At 45.5% G+C, this 21,698-nt stretch overlaps 1 protein-coding gene across 1 annotated transcript in view; it reads left to right on the forward strand.

The window, feature by feature from the left end:
- LOC117204454 (Krueppel-like factor 6) overlaps positions 1-21,698 on the forward strand; it is a 271,990-nt gene that overhangs the window by 227,525 nt on the left and 22,767 nt on the right. The window contains exons 2-5 of the mRNA XM_033441864.1: positions 18,698-18,871; positions 19,006-19,251; positions 20,245-20,456; positions 21,054-21,280. Of these exons, the coding sequence (XP_033297755.1) occupies positions 18,698-18,871; positions 19,006-19,251; positions 20,245-20,456; positions 21,054-21,280 (859 nt within the window). The remainder of the gene's footprint in view (positions 1-18,697; positions 18,872-19,005; positions 19,252-20,244; positions 20,457-21,053; positions 21,281-21,698) is intronic.

Genomic DNA, 21,698 nt, shown 5'->3' on the forward strand with positions numbered 1-21,698 from the left:
ACGCATCTTTTCAATGCTAATACGACACACAGGGTTTTGACGATATTCGTCCTTTCTATAAAATAATTTTTTAACAATACGCTACGTTGTTTCCCGGGGATCCAGTTACGAAAGACATGGCGGGTTATTCAGGATGGACAGATTGCGGAACGGTCCGCTTTATATCGAGATCGGCGCATACGGAGGTCGCAGGTGTTCCATACGAGGCAGGCAAGCTAAAAGCCGTCCCGAACAAATTACCTTTATATCCCGGCTGTCGCGGATCTCGTCGTCGATGCGTTGCGCCCGTAACGAAATTTGTGGACTCGGTCGGTGACCACTATTGAAAGAGTGGATCCGATTGTCTGTTAGGGATAAACGTTTTCGAATATCTGTACCGGGGACAGGTGTTTCTTATTTCAAGGAAAATACATCGTTGACCGGTCGATCGTGTAAAACTGATTGTGAGATTACATGGTGCAGCCTGGCTGACTATTTCTTGAGCGACAAATGGTGGCAGCCTCCTACGATATTTCGTCATTGATGAATACATTGAACTAATTGGACGATGCGTACCTCGTGGTCGTTTAACTTTTCTGCCACTATTCGCCAAGCCTATAGGATTGCAAGTTTAAGTTAAGCTCGTCGACGCTTTCAAAGAATGAAACTATGACACGAGTAAATATAGGTTATTCAGACTTTAGATTCTAGGTTGTCATAAATTAAACAAGACGTTTCTGCGGCCGAAGTTCAATCTATATTCGTGCTTTTAATGAACATCGTCTTTATATACGTAGAACAGACTTAAATAACTGACTTTCGATCTATTTCTGGTGTGCTTACGTACGTCTAAAAACAGAACTGTAGGCTTTTAGCCTTTAAGTAAAAAACTATGATAGTTTGGCGTAAATTTAAAACTCCTACAAGTATTCCGTTAATTTCTTTACCACATTCTAGAAATGCGACTCGAAACGTCGCTGTCGTTTCGTCTTACCGCAAAACCGTAGCCAATTGCAACGCAACGAGGGAACGTTGTTCCACTTTTTCCTTTCATCCTTGCGTGTTTCGCAGCAGCCACGAAGAATCACCTCCCACCGTCAGCCGTTCGTCAGAGAGCAGAGGTTTACACATGACTACGCGTCCACGGGCCGGAAACCAGAGGCTGTAGACTGGAGCAAACACACTTCTATCCGCGTATAAATATGCGTCTGCTTCGTGTATACCTACGCTCGCGCGTACAAATACACATACGCAACAAAACTACACGTCAGCTCGTACGACAAACGTAATCTGTCGTGTGTGTGCGTGTGTATGTGTGTGTGTAGCAGGTCGTAAGGGGTTGTCGTAGCTCGAAGGGTTCGCGAGGAGGCGGCAGCGAGACGGGAGGGACATCAAAGCGAGATTGGCCGTGTAAACCTTCGAGCAACAAAGTCGATTCCTCCCCTCTCACTCCTGTTCCTCCGCCTTCGCTGTCGCTCGTCCTACCCGCTGTTTGCGACCGTCAAGACTCTCTCTCTCTCTCTCTCTCTCAACATCTTTCTGTCTCTCTCTCCTTGCGCGTCTGAAACCTGCCCAGGATGAACACCAGGAAACGACGAGAAGGATCCATCTGGGACGAAGGCACGAGGACTCTCCACCTCGACTCTTCTCCGCTACATGTACGCGTTGTCAATAAAATCTCCAAGCTACGCTGGAGTTTTGAAAGAACCCGTTTCTTCCTCTCGTCTTTCACCAGGGAGACTTCAGGTTTTCTGAGCGATTGAAGAATTACGCGGAAGATTGGACGCGATTCGGACTCTATATATAGCAATCGATAAAACGCACGAGACTTACCTTTTCAATCTTGACGCAATACACAGGACAGTAGTGATGCATTAACATGATTTTCATGGATCATTAAAATGAAACACTGTTCGGTAATCTTTATTAGCGAATCCGATAGTTTGTTTCTTTTATGGTTTACTATGGTTATATGGAAAAGATTTAACACTGGACACAATCTGAATTTGATCACCAGACCAAAATTACCGAGCAATCGACGTCAGAGATGGTGCTATCTCGTTAACGATCAGCGACGTTCCTCTATAAACGAAATAATGACTCTGATCACAGTCACTGTTCGATTGGATGATATTAAAACCGTCGCGGTATTAATTCTTATCGACAGAATGAATTAAAATGAGGTAAATTCGCCGCGTGCCCGGAGAAATCCGCGGTGACAGCAATTTTTTCACGTTGGGGGTAGAAGCTGATCGTGCAACCATTAGTTAACTCGTAACCGTACTCACGATTTTTACGTAGTCCGGCTTAATTGCTGCCTTTCTTGGCGTGTGCGCAGCGCAACGATCGCGCGCATACTTTATGTCCGATGCAAACAACCATTAACGGGCAACGCAAAGCGTTAGAAGTAGTTTGCCTTAGAGCAGACAGCGGCCTAAGCGGTCGAATCGATCGCGCTCTGCCTCACAGCGGCCCATATAACGCTTGAATTATGCATCGACCGGCGAGCAAGAGGGAAAACGAAGGCAGAGGGAAATGGACGAGCACGTGAGCTAATCGAGTCGTTAACGAGGCAATGTCAGCCTGCTATAGGGGTGGCGATGCAGAAACGCTGAAAGTTGAATTTATCGTCGAACTTTTTCACGGGGAATAAATTACGCTAGGGTGAGAAAAAAGGAGAAAAAGTGGAGCGAGCGTGTCCGGTCGCGAGCCCGCAGAAAGATGGAAAACCAAGCGACGCGGTCTGGAACGAGAGGTAACTCCTATAAATAAAGAGGTCGCGTGCGCGACTTCGTGGCAACATTCGTTAACTCGTTAGAGAGTTTTTAGACTCTTGGTTTCTTTTTCTTTGGAAAATTTTATGTAGTTTTACTATTAATCTTCTTTGACGGGGTACCGCTTGTTATTTAATGCGAAAGTAGGTCCAAACACGAGTGAAAGAATAATGATTTTGTGTACGAAAGATTTATGGACAAATCGTGCGTATATTTTACGTACAAAGTTCACGTTTTTGCCGATATATCCCAAAAGCAACGTGTATATGTATATTCGCTCCACTTTCATCTCGTTCCGAGACCGTTCCGTTGCCCGTTTTTGGGTCCGCAATCGGGGGAATGATCGATTTCTTCTCGGAGGGTTTCTCAAGGTTGGCCCCACGCTTCCAACCGGTTTCTTACGTAACATCGAATTATGACATACCTGGGGAAGTTTCGTTTGTACCACGCCACGAACTACAGCGAATGCCTTTTTACGAAGATTTATAATTTTTCTTTTCCGTGTCTCAACGTCCTTCTACAGATAAAACACGGAAACTTGCAGAAAAGTAGAATACGGTCAACAGTAGTCAGCCGAGATTAAACGATAAAATACTGGCGCGTGCAGTATAAAACTCTACGTCCCATTATTTACTCTTCCATATACATGGCTGGTCTCTGGTACCAAAAATTTCCAGGCCAGAGGAGAGCAAGAAAGGTGACCGAAATCTCCACCGATTTCGGCCATTATCCCCAGAAATATGACCCGGAGTCGTCGCGAGAAAACATAACTTTCCTTTTCAAGAGGTGGCAGGACTACGTCCATTGTGTTACAACGAAGGGACCGGAGCCGAGAGACCGGGGTCTCATTGTGCGCGCGCGTCGTGTAGAATTCTACCTGGCCCCATTATATCAGCGCGTTGAAAGTGGCACGAAGGCTTCGTCGTGCACGTGCGTGGTCGGTCGCCGCGCGATTCAACTCAGCCCGGGACAATGAACGAGCCACCGAGAGTAGAGGATGAAAGCCCACGGTTACACGAGCGGGCCCTCGCGGAATAATCACCGGGATCGATGTAATCGGTGCCATCGTCCCCGATACACCACGACATTCCCGACTTTCACGCACGCCCTACCGTAAATGGTCGGGCCACGAAAGTGAACGGGCCGCGTCACGATTGCGTAGCGCTATACACGTGCTGGTCACGAAGTGCGCCGCCACTTTATGTCGTGGACTCTTGTGGTTTTTCAGACCACCCGAAGGGATTCTGGATCGAAGATTCGTAATTGAAAGGATTGGTTGAGTGAGGTGGTTGATTTTGCAGTTAGATTACGATAGAAGAAACAAAGAAAGAGCTGTGAAAAATAGCGAAGCGTTGGAATTGTAATTCTATGGTTCATACTTTCGTTGTTATCGACGTTTGTATATAGTATTCATTTCCAGTCATACATTCTGTATATGAAATTGTATAAACGCTAAAAGCTCCTGATACTGCAAAATATATTCTGGACAATTTCTCCAATTGAGTAAAGAATTTATCAAGACAAGAACGCCATCCTCGTCAATTAACTCATTGTCAGATCCTTCCAAGAATACTAGAAAAGATTCCAAGGAGGTAGCGAGTGATAAATCTGCCAAGTCGTGTTCATGGAACGAGTTCTCCTGGCACGAGCCACGGTAGCAGTTGTCCGTTTCACGCGCGCCTCGAGTAAATGGAACACCGGAACCGTGTGGGAAAGTCGAGCTCGTGTCTCGATTCCTCCGTTCCATCCTCGTCCTCGTCCTCGTGGATGTCGTCGTCGTAGAGCAAGTCGAGCGGCTTAAAGTTATGGCCTCCGGCTTCGTCGCTGAACCGGAGTAACAGACCCGAACTTTTCCCTCGCGGTTCCGTGCGCGGTGATTTACGCGTTCGTACATTCGCGGGCGAGTTTCTGCTTCTTTGTGCGTTGGCCCGGGGCCCATCGTGGTTTCTTTCCTTCCACCTCGCTGGATTCACGAACCTCCGGGGCCAGAAATCCAGAGAAAGGTTGGCGGTTCGTATGAACGTTGTTCGATCGTACGACGAAATCGTTACAGAAACGGAAATCTTTCGCGAAAGTTTTCGACGTAATTAGATTTTCCTTGTTATTTGATAGCATCTATGAAAGCTGCTCAGTACGCGGATAAAATACCGGCTATTAATCTAATTCAGTCTATCTTAATTCAAATCGGAATTGAAATTCGCACTCGAACCAACGTTGTTCTCCGTATCTCGTCTAACAGTTAAATTTCGCGTCATTCAAGCCTGTTTCTAGTCACGGTTTACTTAATTCAATAGAAAGATGATGAAACGGTTGGCGCGAGCTTATGGACTGGTAACGAATGAGGAAGAGATCGATATCGTCGATGATTCACGTACCGGCGATTTATCCTCCGTTTTGGCTACGGGTGTGAGGATTCGCCAGCATTCGCCGCGCGTTCGACGAAATGGCCTTTCCGGCGGGTACTTTATGAATGATAGACTTCGGAAGAGGTGTTCCAGCAACGTATATCCTTGTATAAAAAAAGAGGATGATTTAACAACTATCCTTTCGATCTTGTAAAAAATTCTAACGAGAAATCCTCCCCTTTCCTTCCTATTCCATATTAAAAGAAAATACACGATGATTCTAATTTAACCTATCTAGAATTAAATAATCCTGTTTAATCCGTTAGATAATCCTGTTAGATCAACTGCCTGTGAAAAGGAAATTGCCATTTTCGCACACACGTTGATTCCAATAAGAACCAGATTGCGCACACCCGACCTCCTCTTTCGAACAGCAAATCCAGCTGCCAAGTCCAGCAATTCGATCACTCCACGCCCTTCCGTTCCGTAAAAACGCAACGGAGCGGTATCGCGTTTTTCAAGCTCCCTTTCAGCCACGTTCATCCGCAAAACACCGGCGGTTCATCCTAGTAACGATCGAACGTCCGGCGCGCGCCTGGATTAAAAGCCGAAGACAGGGTGTCGCGTTTTTCGCGGCACGTTTCCGCGCAACCGCGCAATAAACGGCGGATGTAAAATGCAGGTAGCCTCGTTCGACGGTTACCGGAGAAGTTTCGGAACCGCTTGTTACATGCGGCGCGTGTTCTCGAATAGGATGTCACGTCACGATGGAACGTGCAATGCAGTTTCTCTCCTCTCTATCCGTCTCTCTCTTTCTTTCGCTCTGTGCTCCCTCGTTTCTGCATCCGCTCTTCCTATCCTGCTCTCCTCTCTACGTCGTACCCGTTCTTTCGTCGTGTTTATCCGTCCCTGTCGCGGCTCGTACAGCCATACGAGCGTGAACCATACGCGAAACGTACGTTCCCATACGTCGCGCGTCCCTCTCTCGCTTCGCGCCACTCCTGCTTCCGTATGACATCCATAATGTCTATCTATTCAGTCGACCGAGCGCTGCCTCTGACAGCGTATGAATTCCAACTTGAATATGTATTGTCGGCAGCAAATTAATATATACAGCCGCGAGCGCGCGCCGGCCCTCTTTGTCCCTACTCCGTCACTTTTCCTCCTCCGACACCCCCGCTCCACGCTTCTAAATGTAATTTAATAATGTCTACCGGTGCCGCCGCCGCCTCCGTTGTTGCTTCGGGATCCGCGCTATTCAACCGCGTGGAACCAAGATTTTTGCAGGGATCCTCTTCCTCGATACCCTTCTCCAGGACGCCGCGTTCGTGGAAGCATTTTTAATGAATTAACCGACCCTTTCTTCTCACTGACGAGGAATCAATTGTCCACGGTCTGAAGCGAAATGATTACGGTCGTCTGCTAGACGCGGAAACCGAAGTTCGGATTGTGTATGCTTCTAGTTGGGATTGATGTTCGATCATTAGAGACTCGAATAATGGAAATTTTCTCTCGCGAGTTTAGATTGGCATAATAACAAACTCTTTAAAGGTGCTTTCGAGACGCAACTTTTCCCTGATCCCAACTATCCGCGAATTTTTTCGACGATGTAACTTCGGCTCCTATAGTCGTTCGACTATATTTTCCTGTATCATCGATACTATCGTTAAATTAACTCTGGTTGGTAACGCGCGCGCAATAAAATTTCCATTCGGGGGCCATCTGGCCACGGTCCCGTTGCCGCAGGCTAATGAAAATTCCTCCGCAGCTTGGATGAAAACCTCCGGGATAATTGTAGAAATAACGAGGAACGAGGCAGGAGGCGGAGGAGATAGGTTCGACGCCCGACGAGAAAGGAAGGATATTGAAAGAATCTTCGGTGAATGTGGAGAGCATGAAAGAGGCTGAACCAATCGTCAGTTGGTGGCATTATAGTTCATCTAGTAAGCTGCCTTTCGACACGCCTCATTACGCAGATTTACGACGAGCGAACGACCAAGCTGGTTCGTTCGCCGGTTCGCCAGGCGAAGAAGAAGCCGATAGTCCCGTACGCGAACGCTCCGATTCTCGCGACCGAAGAATGAAGCAAGGAAGAGGATAATGAGAGAAAAAGAAGCACACCACGGAATAGAGCGAAGGAGGGAAGGAAGAAATCGCGTTTTCAATGGCGGTCTCCCTAAGGGAGACTGGCTGGCGAACGAGAAGGCCGAATGGAGCGCGATGGAAAAAAGAAAAAGACGATCCAGAAACGACGGCTGTTCGTACTCTGTTCCGCTTCGACTAGACGGTTTCTGATGCTCCTGCCACGTCCAACAAGCCTTCGCAATTTACACAGTCACCTTCTACTTTCCAGCCTCCTTTCCTACAGCATATCTTCTCCGCTAACTTTAGTTAGACGCTCGACGTCGTCTCCGGTTTCCTCGTTCTCTTCTCCGCCTCTCGGTATGGTCTATTTCCCTTCCGCTTTTCGTGCGTACCGGTACCAGGTCCACGTACGATACACGTAAACCAATTAGATGCGCGATAGACGTTCGTTCCGGCGACGTTGCGCCGCGATTTATTATGCAATTTATATCGTGCTCGTGAATACAGATAAGGCCGATATCGCTCGCGGTTCCCGGCCTACCGTAAATATCGTTACATTGAACACTCGCGAACACGAAGTTGCACGACTCGCCAGGTCCAGGTCTATATGGATCGTCAGGAATCCCCACGAACGAGGACAGAGTTATCGTCGTAATCGGACCGAGGTAGCTTTTAAAATTTCCACAGGCCATTACTGTCCGGTTCTAGCTTGATTTTTATCGTCCTCGATCTTTATGGTTCAAACTTTTACTACCCGTTTTCTGGTACCGTGATCGAACTGGAGTTTTTCTTTTTTTTTTTTCCTGAAGCTTTTATTCAGATCCCTTAAGCCTTCTTAGGCGGATAAGTCCTCCGTTAAGTCCATCTTGCTGCCGTTACTTTTCCGAAAAGACACAAAAACTCCAATTAACAGCAGTGTAAGAGAAGAGAAATATTCTCAAAAAATTCTGTTATAAATATCGTGGTCGATCAGGAGATCGATATCTTCTTTTCATATCGAGCAACCGCGCCTCTGCTGTTCGAAGCCGCAAACCATGACGTATCGACACCTGTACGCGCTCGTTGCGGCCATTCATCGTGAATAGAGAAGTTCCTTTCGCGACGGTGAGAGCAACAGACGCACGACGGAAGCGTATTTCACAACGAATGAACCGTCCACCGCGCATTTTACCCCATTCCACCGATTCGTTTCCGGCCGGTGCTGTCGAATTCGATGAAAGCGGCATGGTCGAACGGCCCCGCACGCATGGTCGACAGATTCGCGTTGCGTTCGCGAGCGTGACTTGTGATTTGTTTATCTCCATTCCCGAGAGATTTAATTTCTTTAATTTCTCGCCGCGATCGTGCTTCGACTTTTGATTCGTTGTTACTTCAATAGCGATTATTCAACGACCACGATGAAAACAGAGTATTATTCTTCGCGAATTATTGTTCATGAATTATTAAAATATTCTAGTTAGTTAATTTTGCAGTGTATGAATATAACGATGAGGATATAAATTTTGCAATTTTATTACTTTCTCGATGCAGAAACTCTTTATCTGAAGTATACATGTAGTAATGGATTGCGTGAAAGATGGTAAGTCTTCATAGCTCCATTAACGATCTACAAAATAACGACCTCATTGTGTCTCTCCCAATAAATTAATGTTCATGAAGAATATTAGAGCTATTGCGATAAAGTAACCGTGGTAATAAATTGCTTGTAGTCATGTCCTAAGGCAAGAAACGCTTTCAAGATTGATATCTCGATAAACAATTTCTCAGTTCTTTTTTTTTATCATCAAAATTACCAAAAAGTCATTATTCCAAGAGATACCTGTACGAAGCACCTATAATGCCAAAGTGGAAAGAGCACGCAACCAGAGTAGCGAAGAGACGAAATCCCTAGACGGTAGTTGGGGTGGAAACGTATAAAATAGGTGGACGATCACGGCGTAGCGGAAGGGGTGGGAGCCACCGTAAAAGAATCTGAAGGAATGCAAGAACGATCTCGGGGAAAGTCAGAGCTACGATGGTTTCAAGGGCGACGACGAGTTTTTGCTCGATTTGCTCCGGAGCAGAGAAGATTGCGTGGCATGACGGTAAGAGCGCCTTCGGGAACGAGCAGTTCGCGTAGAAAAGAAGCCTCCAGTTCGGATCGAGGTTATATACCGCGTAGACGAGGCGAGCATGCGTCCCTTGTGGTGACGGCTGGAAATCTTTTTGATCTCGGTTGTACAACGAAAAGCCAGTTAGTTTGCGGTTCTTCCGAGAATTTGAACCCTATGATCCTTGGCACTGATCCCTCTCGTCGTGTCCCCGAATCTTCGTAAGGGCTGATGCCGAGGCTTTGAAACGTTCCTTCTGGAAGTCGAGAAGAGAGGTCGGAGGATAGGACGAGACAATGACAAGGAGATCGACGGAGGAGAGGACGAACGCAAGAGTATTCCTCCTTGACGATAAGCTCCTCCGTTCACAAAGGGACCACGAAGGCTAATAAAAATCGGCTGTTTGCTTAGCCAACGCTATTACCTGCCCCCTCTGATACCACGATAAAACGGCCTGTCGCCGGAATTGATGCTGCTTGTACGTACCGTGCTTGATTGCGTTCGCTGTTAGAAACGTGTGTTATAGTTAATTGGTTGGACGTTGGGGCTGTCGGATCGATCGTCTCGATAGAGCGTCTTCGAATCGAATCTCCGAAAACTTTTGGAAACCATTTATCTTTCCTGCCACGGTGGACTCGTAACTTGTATGTGCATTTCCAGTTTTAACAAATGTGATCGTGTCAGTGGTGTTTCCTCGCAGAACTAATGAATTTCAGGAACTTTTGTATAACGTGTATGGTATATTCATAATAATATCCTGATAAATGTTGCTAGAGTGACGGTATTCGATTTTTGATCTAGGTGTGAACGTAATAATTGTCAAAATATATCGCTGCAAAATCTTACAGGAGCAAGATGGATCGTTTAAAGTGTTCGACGGTTTGCTGCGAGACACGAAATCCAGGATCTACGATCTACCGGCGCATTCATCCCCCTTTTTCCGCCATTCCATCCATCATCGACCGTAACACCGTCAACGCAAAAGGGTCCCGAATCAATTTAGCTCCATCAAGCATCCACGGAGGAATTCGTCGAGCGCTCGAATCTCACAGAGCGAATTCAACCGCATTCCAGCTCGGTTTCCCGCGTTTCCCAATCGCGGCCCTCGCGCGGAGGGTTACAAATGACCGTCTAACGAGAGTAGACGCGCGGCCGCTCTTAACGAGGTGACGTCACAACAATAACAAACAATTGCAGCCTTTCGCAGGGCCGCACCCTAACGAGACCGAAGCTAGCACAACCCGCATCGCGTTCCATCGACGAAACGAGGCTTGTGCCTGGCATCTGTTCGTGGACGAGGGAACGGTTGAATTAGTCGTAAGTCAGTCAGTCACGGCTTGTTAGCGTCGTTAACCCTGACCCTGGGTCACGCTACACGCACGACAACGTCCCGTTGCATTTTCAATTGGAAGGAAAGCTTCGAGCTTCGGTGAAATTTCACGTTAGTCCAAGTGCATATAAACTGTGTCTTCGAGCGATTGTCTCGCTTTGTCTCGAAGTCTAATCCTAACGCCGTCCACGCGGAAGCGCTTCTGAAGGCCGCTCGATCGAGTTCAAACAGGGGAGTTTCGACGTTCACTCGAATATTCATAATCGAATTAGGAGACTGAGCCTCTGAATGGAACGCTGATGCTCTCCAGAGACAGTCGGGGGCGCAGGGGCTTAGGGCGCGTCGTTGAAATGTAGTCGTGTATTGGTACAAACGTCGCGAACGCTTCAGGGGCAAGGAATGTCGTTCGATTAACGAGACTATGTATGTGCGATGCAATTTAGGGGATTTGGAAGTAAATTGACGCCGTTTTCATGCTAATTCGCTCTGTTGACGTTATAGCCGGTTACGTTTAATTATATGCGGACTAGAGATAATTATGAAAAGTCTGAAGTAACTTTATAGTACGTTGATCATTTTATTTCTGCGAATAGACTTTCAACATTCGAGCGCATTAAATATTTCGTGCAAATTCAACGTTGACTACGAAATGATGGAAATGCATTAGCCTATGAATATAGCCCGAAAACGCAGCAATCATCCCTCGCAATCGTTAATCACTAAACTCTCGGATCTCCATGGTGCGAGCGCGATAAATCTGGCAATGGTCGTTTCAACCGATGTACGCGCACGTATGTACACGTGTAAAGAAGGAAACTTGGCATGGCGTCTGGTGATTCGACGGTTCTCTCGATTTCGTAAAATCGAGACAGTAATTCAAACGCCTAAAGGGCCGTGATCGTAAATCCTGTCCGGCGCGCGACAAAGTGTCGCCGTGCGGTTTCGTATCTCCTGCGATTGTAGCGTACGTGTACGTGGCACGGAACCAGGACACGATATATTCCATTTAATCAGTTCCACCGACCGAAATCCTGATATCCGTGGAATGCACCTGACTCCGCCCCTTCTTCGTCCTTCTCTCTCTCTCTCTCCCTCGCTTAACCAAGAGAAACAAACGAGAGTGCACAGAGGCGACAAGAGAAAGGGCCGTGCGATGCTTTCGTCGAAATTTTGCGAAAGAGAAGGGGATGTCCATTGGTATGAAGTCGAGAAAGTAGGAGGAAAGGACGAGATAAATTCGCAGGTTTACGGCACCCTTAAAGTTGCGGGAATCTCTTTAACGACTTGGCAGCCTGCCACCGTGTTGGCCTCCGCAGGAGGGCTGAACAGCATTGATGGTTCTGCGCGCCAGACCGGCCCGGGTTATCATTCATTTTCTCTCGACCGGGCCACGGATTCTGTTAATGACAGCGCTGCGAAATTACTGCGGAACTTCGCGTCCACCATGTGCAACCGGACACAAAAGAAGCCCGTAGACCAGTCACAGGGACGCTATGTTTCCGATCGTCATTTAAGGCAGACGATCGCCTAACTGCGAGTTCGAAGAACTTTATCTCGAGGAACTTTGCTCGTGGGTGGTGTCTGAGGAATTTAAGGATACTGGAATAGTGATAATCTCGGCTGCACTCGGTTGTTGTAGGTTTTCAACCTTTGTGAATCATAATGACTAGATATTGTAGGTCCATTTGAACTTTTGGAATCCATTTGAACACTTAGGAATACTTTGAATATCTTAAAATTTTATAACTACGAAGTGTTCTTATTCTGTTTCTCAATCCTGCAACCATTCGTATACACTTTTCGTGAATCATGGCGACGCTGTAGGTCCACTCAAACTTTTTGAATCTCAATATTCCGAATATTCTGAAACTGTAACTTTAAAATATCTTTCTCGAATTTATCAAATTATATCTATCAAATTAGAAACTCTTGGTATACAGTCCTAATATTTAATATTAGGTTAGGGGTTTATATTAGATTACCCATGTGTGGACTGTTCACGTCAGTATCGCCGTGTTTAGGATCATCCGTATTAGGTCCCCCAGAGCCCAGCTCCGTCACTAACCCCCGTGCATCCGGTGAGTTTAAAGTTCGGTCCCACGAGTTTGAGGTCTCCACATCGAATCTGATCAGTCGAAAATCGTCGCCGTTAAATCCTATCGTGGTATCAAAGTCCAACGGTATTTCTTGGTATTCTATCCATCCGACAAAGTGGATCATCTTCTTTCAAGACCAGAACGCGTCCAAATATTTCAACAGCGTAAACGTTAAACTCTGCCCTGCGTTTATTCGGTTTCCAAAGCCCGAAGCCGATTTTCCTAACCCCTTCCCTCGCCCATCACGATCTCTAATGTCTGTTCTGCCTCTTCAACCCCGCGTTTCCAATGTTTTCACCGTCTGAGACGCGTTCTCTCGAGAGTGGTTTATTTTACTGTTACTGCCAAGTCCCCCAGGTTCTCTGATCATTACCGTCAAAGCGTCACCGCAGGCTGAGTAACGCGAGATTCCAAGTTCTGGAGAACGAGGAGGATCGAAAAGAGGCTGAATTGCGTCGGAGAGAAAGTTCAGTCGGATCTACGAGTGCCTCGATAACGGGATCCTGGGAACGCGAGTCATTTTCCACGTGTTCTTCGTCTAGCTCGCAGTGACGATCATTCTTTTCCCTCCGTTACAACGCTAGTTTCCCCTCTTTTTATCTTTTCCTTGCTTGTTTGTTGCTGCCTGTGTTTCGACACGAATTGACCATTTTGTTACGTGGATTCTTCGCTGATACCGTTATCGCCAAAGTCTCTCGTAAATCGTACGTCGTTTGGGATCCTTGATCTCAGCTGATTCTTTTCCCCTCTTTCGGTCAGATGGCACCATAGATTGAAAGCTTCGAGGTTAGAAAGGGACATTTTGTAATCTGTATGTCTTTGTTTATTGCGTTCTTTGCTATTTTCTGTCGTTTATAGAATGGAGATCTCTGACAGTTATATTTATAGTATATTTCGATAAATGTTTTTGTTATAACATAGACTCAGAGGAACGAAGTTACACGTAACTCTCAAGCTAAACTGTAATTTTGGGAGATATGGTATCCACGAGGGATGTGTATCTACGCCTACAATTAGCCCTTATGAACATCCTGGTTGTATATTCAGGTAACAAACACGCTGGTGACATGTAATATGTTTTGGCCCAGCTCAACGATTTAGTTTCCCCTATATGAGAGGAAGATAACAGAAAGCTTGTTATCCAAGCATGCTTTTTCCAGACTATAATTTGGAACAATAAATGTAATAACGAAAACTGAAATTCCTGAGATACTACGATAATACGAACAAGGCGCATCTTTACGTCGAAAAGGTACTTTTATACGTAGAAGAGGGAACCAGAGAATACCTCAAATTCGCCGCCAGCGGGATAGCCAGAAAATAAGTGCGCGGAGAAGATGGCAAAGCGAAGCATTAGCACGAAGGAAGCGAATTCCTCTTCAAGTTTTCCTCTGGTTATGAATGAGCACAGGGAAGTTGGCTTTGTGCTTCCCGGAATCGGGCTCGTTACAACGGTAACCAAGTCTGCGGAGAATCGCGTCACGTACAACCACTCGTTTACACAGCGCTTCAGTCATGCGTCACACATCTTTCCTAGATCCTCTGTTTTCGCGTGCTTTGTCCCACTACGATCAGTTCGCATCCGATTCGAGAGATTTGGAGACGTAGAACAACACGAGGATATTATCGACTCGCGCCACGTCTCGCCTGTGTGTTCCAGTTCCCTGATTTTCCACCATAATCCGTCCGATTCTCGAGCGTGCATTAGAGCGGCTCTCCTGGAAAAGCGTCGTATCGATGAAGGCCAGGGATACTAGAGAGAGGATCAAACGTAGATGTTTCTACTGATAGACGTCCAACGATCGATAGCAGTTTCGTATGGGTTGTTTGGCGAAAGGATATGTTCGTGAGGGGATAGAGCAATAGGGGTTTGTCACAAATTTATGTTTCTCGCCATTCGATTGGACATGTTTTATAGGATCTGTAGGTTATGGAAGGAAATATGGACGTCTTACGATTGTGAATACATATATTGTATCATGCGTATTTGTTGAAGTTGGTTTGAAATCAACGAACGTACGAGCGAAGCATGAATCTGGATCGTTTGAATGAAAGTATAGTCATAATTAGCGATCTCGTAGACCTCACACTAAACGCGTAATATATGCAATAACGATAATTCCATGTCAAAACCAGATGTTTTTTTAATTATTATTCATCTATTTTGCATAAGAAGTGCCGCGTAGATTCCAACAGATGTGACATTCAAGTCGAAACAATCCAGTTCTTTGATGGAAGTTCTATGAAACTTAACGTCACGTGCACGTGGAATTATATTAGCAGTCTTTTCAATGCGGAGGAACGAACGTTGTTTACCTTATGCATAGTAATGACCTCGGTGTTGGATTCACATCAGGAGGATCGCTGTTTAATCATCAAACGAACGCGTTTTCATCCGGTAAATACACAACGGTGTATGCCTCGTAAATCCAACGGCGACGGCTTATGGGGTTATCACTGTTATCGGTAAAAGCGTAATGGAGCATTTCGTGATTCGGTCGCTTATGTTTCTGTCCAATGGAAAATCATTATGGTAACGATTGTGTAATCCACCAATCTATAGATCTTGCAGTATATTCTGGAATTATTATACAGTATTTTGAATCAGATAGAGTTAATGATATCTTTCTTCAATTCCTTTTCGTCCTGCAATTGCTTACGACGGGGACTATCGTGAACATCGGCGTACCTTCTCGTATTTCACGGTCACGTATGCCTCAGACCATTGTCTGACTGCAAACCTCAGCGTCACGTATGAAAGTGTCACGTTGTGGATAATGTTGAATAAAACTTTTTAAACATACCTGTTTAGCTTGGAATGCAGTAAAGTTTCGTAAGAAGATGGTCTGAATATTTGCTTAAAGTTTTATTGATTTTCATTGATATCTACTTTTGGTCGAATTCGATCGATCAGCATGAAACAGCGTTATAATGGCCCAATGTCGATTAGTGGCGAGTCGAGTAACCGGGAGAAGGAACGATTCCGGAGTTGGTGATAAAATTCTTTTCCCAAGTTATATTAACGCCGTTACTCGCTTCCGCGAACTTCCTGGACGAACTTTAATCGTGAATAATGAAGGAGCCTGAGAATGATTATTTTTCTTGCCGAAGGGAGCAACGATATTAGACGGAGCCCTGTAACTTCGTCCTGTCGCCATTTTTCCCGCTTTCCGAAAAATCCCTACACGTCAACTTGACAAACTTCCATCTGGTTTAATTTCAACCCGAAGCAACGTGAATGCCATCCGGGCGATTAGTCTCCGAGCAAACTAGCCATCTTCTTAAATCTTCCTGAACTTTATTGAACTGTGCTATTACCTTGCTACAATTTAGGTACAGGTTCAGAACATACTCTTCTCTATCTCGTCTATAATTCTTAATCTTAATACAGGTATCAAATAAATGGTAACAAAACTTCATTAATACTGGATATTTCTCATCAGATTAAGAGATAATAACGACGAGTTGCTTTAACCGATTAACCGCGAGAACGTTTCTTGCAATTGACGAGCGTCGGTTCGATGCTAATTTCGCCGAATGTCATTCGACTGCGATAATTCCATCGAACGTAACGAGATCAAGAGTCGGCTGGCCGGTAATTGTAACGGGACTACTATTTGTAATTCATCGGATCCGCGTGTCAAATTTTACAATGCAGGCTTCTCATTATATTTACAACATGCGCGCGCAAGAGTAGCTCACCTCTTGCCCGTCAATTCGCTCCAGCAATTTATGGTCACGGCTCTCTCGGTATATACATGCAGATTCATAGAACGATTATTACCGTTGGCCATCAAAATGCAACGACGATGTTGCAACCGCGACCTGCGTGCCGTCTCTCCGCTTTAATTAGCGTTACAATGATCGGGAAATCCCCGGTATCATAGTGATCGGTCGGTACAGCGTGGATAATTACAGCGCGCCAACCTTCCCGCCCTTGTATCGTGACTGCAATTTCTGAATTTCCTCTGTGGCTCACGCTGCAAGGAAGAAAAACCGGTAATGGACGTTGTTCGCTGATTAATCGAATTTCCTGATTTTCGTGTGCCACCAGGAACGAGAATTTCATTCGTCCGCGCGTGTCAAGCATTTCGAATGGTCAATCGGTGGTCGTAAATAGTCAGAGGGGCTCACAACGAAAATTACACTTTGTCAATTTTTGTCATGTCCGGTATTCTTAATACATTACAGATCTAACACATTATAGATTCTTTTTATCTGTTAAATAACTAAATAAATAATTCATTGTTACGAGTCTTTGGTAAAATTATTCGAGATACGTAGAAGATAAAAAAGTGATAATCTGTGTATTATTAAGGAATTCGACAGTAATTGATCGCTCTAATAGTTCGACTATCAAGTTATCAATACTCGAGGAGATTCCACGGTGTAAATTGTCGGAAAGAGTAGGGTCTTGTTCGATGCAGCTGGAATAAAATAGCTTCCAATCCCCGTTCTCCCGCGTCTTTGTTACCATTATCGGCTGGCCCTAAAGTGGGCTTATAGAAAAGAGGAATTATTGCACGGCGGTGATGGAGATAAGTGGTTTCATCCGTGAAACCGTCGGACAAAACCGTCGCCGTCGCTGCTAACCGTTAGCTGCGGTAATAAATTGGCAGAGAATGCCCGAAGGAAGACGCGGTCTGGTACACGGGGAACGGTTAGCAGTTATCGCGGCGCAGCCTGTGGCAAGTAAGGAGAGTAAAACGTCTCGCTTCGTGTCGACCGCATAATTCAACCGCTGTTGGAAGATCGCGTTGCCAATAATTAATACCCCTCGCCCGGTAATAGAGCAGCGTGAAAATCTCGCGACAGCGAAATACTCGGTGCCGTTTCCTTGCGTCTTCCTGGAATCGTCTTGTCGACTCGACTTCGAGGGTGGCTGAATAATTCTAGCGGAGAGAACACAACCACGCTGACAGCGGTTGTAATGAAAATTCACCTTGAAGATCAACGAAACTTTTATTAAAACCACCGAGCTTCAATATACAAAGGACATTCATCTTGAGCGTTGATAGAGTCCATCTATTTTGGTCTATTCTTCATTAGATCTTGAGCGTTTCTATTAAAATTTCCCGCCATCGAGGTCGCATGAAACATCTATCGCGACCTCGAGAATTCTTGGGAAATTTATTAAAATATTAAAACGGAAATGGAAGGGGGAGAGATCCATTAAAGTAACCGGACAAGCAGGACCTGAGGGGACAGAGGATTCGCGCAGAAGCAAGTCATCGGCGACGTAATCTCATTGCGGAGCATAGCTCGCGCACAATTCCTCATGCAGACCGAAGTAGCATAACTTTGCACTTCGTCTCCGAGGAATTGTAGGAAACTGGCACAGCCTACGGGGGAAGGAGAGAGAGAGAAAGCAGGCGGAGGGAGGGAAGTTCGGTAACTCGCGAGTAGCTGTTTCGACGACGATGAAGACGTCGATGTGTTTTCGCGTACACGACCGCTTGGCTGCTGCAGATAATTTCGCCGCTGTCTCGAGAAGTTCGCATCGCCGCAGGTGTTTGCTTCGCGATCGGATCGAAAGGTTTCGCCAGACTTCCGATACGTCCACGATGCTCGAAAGATAGTTCGCATCGCACCTTCCACGATTTCGAGCCATGCGGTTTGTCACGCCCTTCGTTAGAACCGCGTTCCTTTGTACACCGAATTTTAGGGAAAATTCGCTGTTGTTGTCTGGCTGTTAATAATAATAACTTTATAATCCTTCTTTTTATTCAACATCGCGTAAGGTTATTCGTAATCTTCAACGTGTAATGAATTTCAGCCTTTATAATCATTATGCAAGAAAAGGACTGTAGTAATAACCACAACTTTTTAATTTAGTTTGAAACATTCACAGAAATTAATGATCGTCATAAGTAAATAAAGTAAATATATAGAAATATAGGCAGCCGAGGATTTGATTTCACAGTTATGTGCCACTATAGTAGATTAATCAAAGCTTTCGAGTATTTCAAAGTAACTAACTCCTGATGTATTATTCCAGACATGCTACGAGATGGAGAGGTACCTGAAGGACGAGCCGAAGCTGCAGTCGTACAAAAAGTTGCCCACAGAGTTAGATACGGCACCCTGGAACCTCTTCAGGGCGCCGCCTATCTCGTGGACAGCGTCCACCGGCACCACCAACGCACAATTCGAATCGCCAATCAAAATGGAGGTGAGTATCCGCATCGAAGCCATAAAATGCCTCCACATAGGATCGTCCGCCAAGTTCCACTCGCTTCGAGTATGTCTGGAGCCACGTGTCAAAGTCGTTTCTTTCTTCTTAACCTCGGTGTTCGCGTGACACAGGTGACGACGTCGTCGGAAGACAGGGAAACGCTCTGTCTGGACGATATAAAGTTCAGTCCAGGCGATCACAACCACAACGGCCGCGATAGGGATCTCCTGGACCGGCACCTTGATTCCTTGTCGATGTCGTCATCGAGTTCGGCGTGTTCGGCACTGTCCTGGGATAGTTCGCCCTCCGTTTCGTGCACGGCGTTTATTCTCAAGAAAGAACCCAGCGAGGACCTCGAAGAGGACGAGGAACACGAGGTGCGTCCCAGCCGGATATGCATGCGAATCTTTCGAATTTTCTGTTCGCAATGATGTGTTCTTTTATCTTGAATTTATGATGTATGTATGTAGGCTATAGTTACAATGGATGCGTTTTCTGGCGACTCAACGTTCTATTAAATACCTTAAAATATCAATTACGCAAAGATCCCAGAAGAAAGATACGATAGGTCACTGTTTTTGTTTTTCGTATAAGAGCAAGCTTAGAATTCATTATCTTCTCTAATTAATCACATATTACTAAGGCTTTGGATCGAATAGATCGTTCCTCGTTTTAACTATATTGTTAACTATATATTAAGTTCTACTTATGTATATTTCTTCGCCTGTATTCTTCGTATACACAGATTTTTGTTGCACTGGCTACCTCATTCCTCGGTTGCTTCATTCATCAGAACGACAGTTCGTCAGAACATGCAGCCATCGTAACCACAGCATTATATGTCGCTTCTTTTGTTTTTCTTTTGTTCCATCTGCCAACGAGTTTCGACCATCGAGTTTTGAGCGAGGCGATTAATACGGCGCGAATGCCACGAAAGGAACGATCAAACGAAATTAATTATCGCGGCTGGTGCGTATGCCGCGACAAGAACACCTGCGTTTACAGGTTCAGTTGTATCGCCCCCACCCTTTTTCGTGCGGTATCGTTCCGACGTATCGCGCGCACAATGCCCGTCAAATTTCAATTACCGTCAAACACCGGCTGTTATACAAATAACGATTCTTCCTATTTTCTACCGGCTATGTGAACCTGTGTAATTCGTGCACACGTGCATGCGGCACGCGTTTACGTACGCACAGCTATGTGTAATCCGTTTACGGGGTCATTTGGCACTGATCGATTCACGCGCGAGGCCGCGGTACCGATATCGATGTTCGATACCGTTTTAACCAGTTGCTTGCACTTTAATCAGAGGCCTCCACCCGTTGTCGTAATCCCGTTGCGTAATGAATTATGTTACCCGGCACCAGGAAATCGAGGAGGAAGAGGATAGCGGCTGCGAAAGCGAAGGTCAAATCCTGACACCACCGTCGAGCCCGGGCTCGGGTCAAGGTCATTCCAACTCCAGTCACTCGTCGAGCGGGAGTTCGATGCTCGATGTGCAGAACCTCAACCTTCATGGGACGGGCGGCAGGAGCGCCATCGTCAGGGTTACCACCAGCAACGCGCAGGGTGTCGCAAGGTAACTGATTTTTCACTAAAAATTTTTGCAATTTACCAAGAACTTTGAGAGATATTTAGAATTAAGAAGTAGTTGAATTAAGGATAATAATTATGGAGGAGGGTAGATAGAAGAGGATAATTAAGGATAACGAAGGTAGAACATTTCAGTTTTGTAGAGCAACGAAGTTGTTTAACTTTAATTTCGAGTTACTTTTACATCGACGAAATTTTCTTGGAAGATTGGCCGAATGATTAACGACAGTTCTATACGAATTCGCCAACTTTTTCTATTTCGTCGAAATGTATGCGCCCCTCTTGGTTGATGATGCATCGTAAAACCGCGCGGCAAGTAAATAAAGAGGCGGCCTTTTAGCATTTACGTGAACTTCGATAATATGTAAATCCTGGAAATCGATGACCTGGAAACTATACCTTCGCTACAATTTCTATTTTCACAAATACCACTATCGGTGCTAGCTACATCAAACAAATTCTGGAAAATATCTGTTAAAATAACCCAGTCATCAAACAATAAAAAGTTCGAGACAGTTTTATGGTCAATTTAAACTTGAGATGCAAGAAGCATGATTCTGATATGGCTCTGTTTTTCTTACAGACTGATCTCCGTCACAGCGAATGGTTACCCCGCAGTTGCTGGCACGCAACATGCACACGCAGGGACAACTGCAGCTGCGAGCACCGTAGCTAACAGGCACCACGCGAGGAGCCACGAGCACAGTCCACCTGATACGAAGCGCAGGATACACAAATGCCAATTTCCGGGTTGCAAGAAGGTATATACCAAGAGCTCGCATCTGAAAGCCCATCAGAGGACGCACACAGGTGAGTGATCCTTCCTAACCGCGTTTTTCACGGCACCTACCAGTTGCGAGCGATCGATTAGTTTGCGATTAGAGTCGAAGAGAGAGGTTTAATGGGGCAAAAAGTTTGACCGGAACAGAGCGATCGATGGGGTCGAGTATTGCGCTGGAAACAGAGCGTTCAGACTTCGATTAACATTCCCTCGAGAGTTTCTTTGAGAGATGGTTTTAACTTTCCTTTCGGCTGTATTTACCTACCAAGCTGTTATTAGCGAATGAAGAATTATAGAAGAATTTTTAAAACGAATACCGTTAGATTATTCTCTTTCGTGTCACTTCGTAGTATTTGTACCATCGGTTGAATGGTAGAGCTTGCGATAATGATCGAGTGTAGTCACTGATCATCGAATTAGAAACATATGTAAAAATTTCATTTTTGA

The sequence above is a fragment of the Bombus bifarius genome, unplaced genomic scaffold, assembly GCF_011952205.1.
Source record: "Bombus bifarius isolate JDL3187 unplaced genomic scaffold, Bbif_JDL3187 scf7180000007978, whole genome shotgun sequence".
In the NCBI taxonomy this organism is placed as follows: domain Eukaryota; kingdom Metazoa; phylum Arthropoda; class Insecta; order Hymenoptera; family Apidae; genus Bombus; species Bombus bifarius.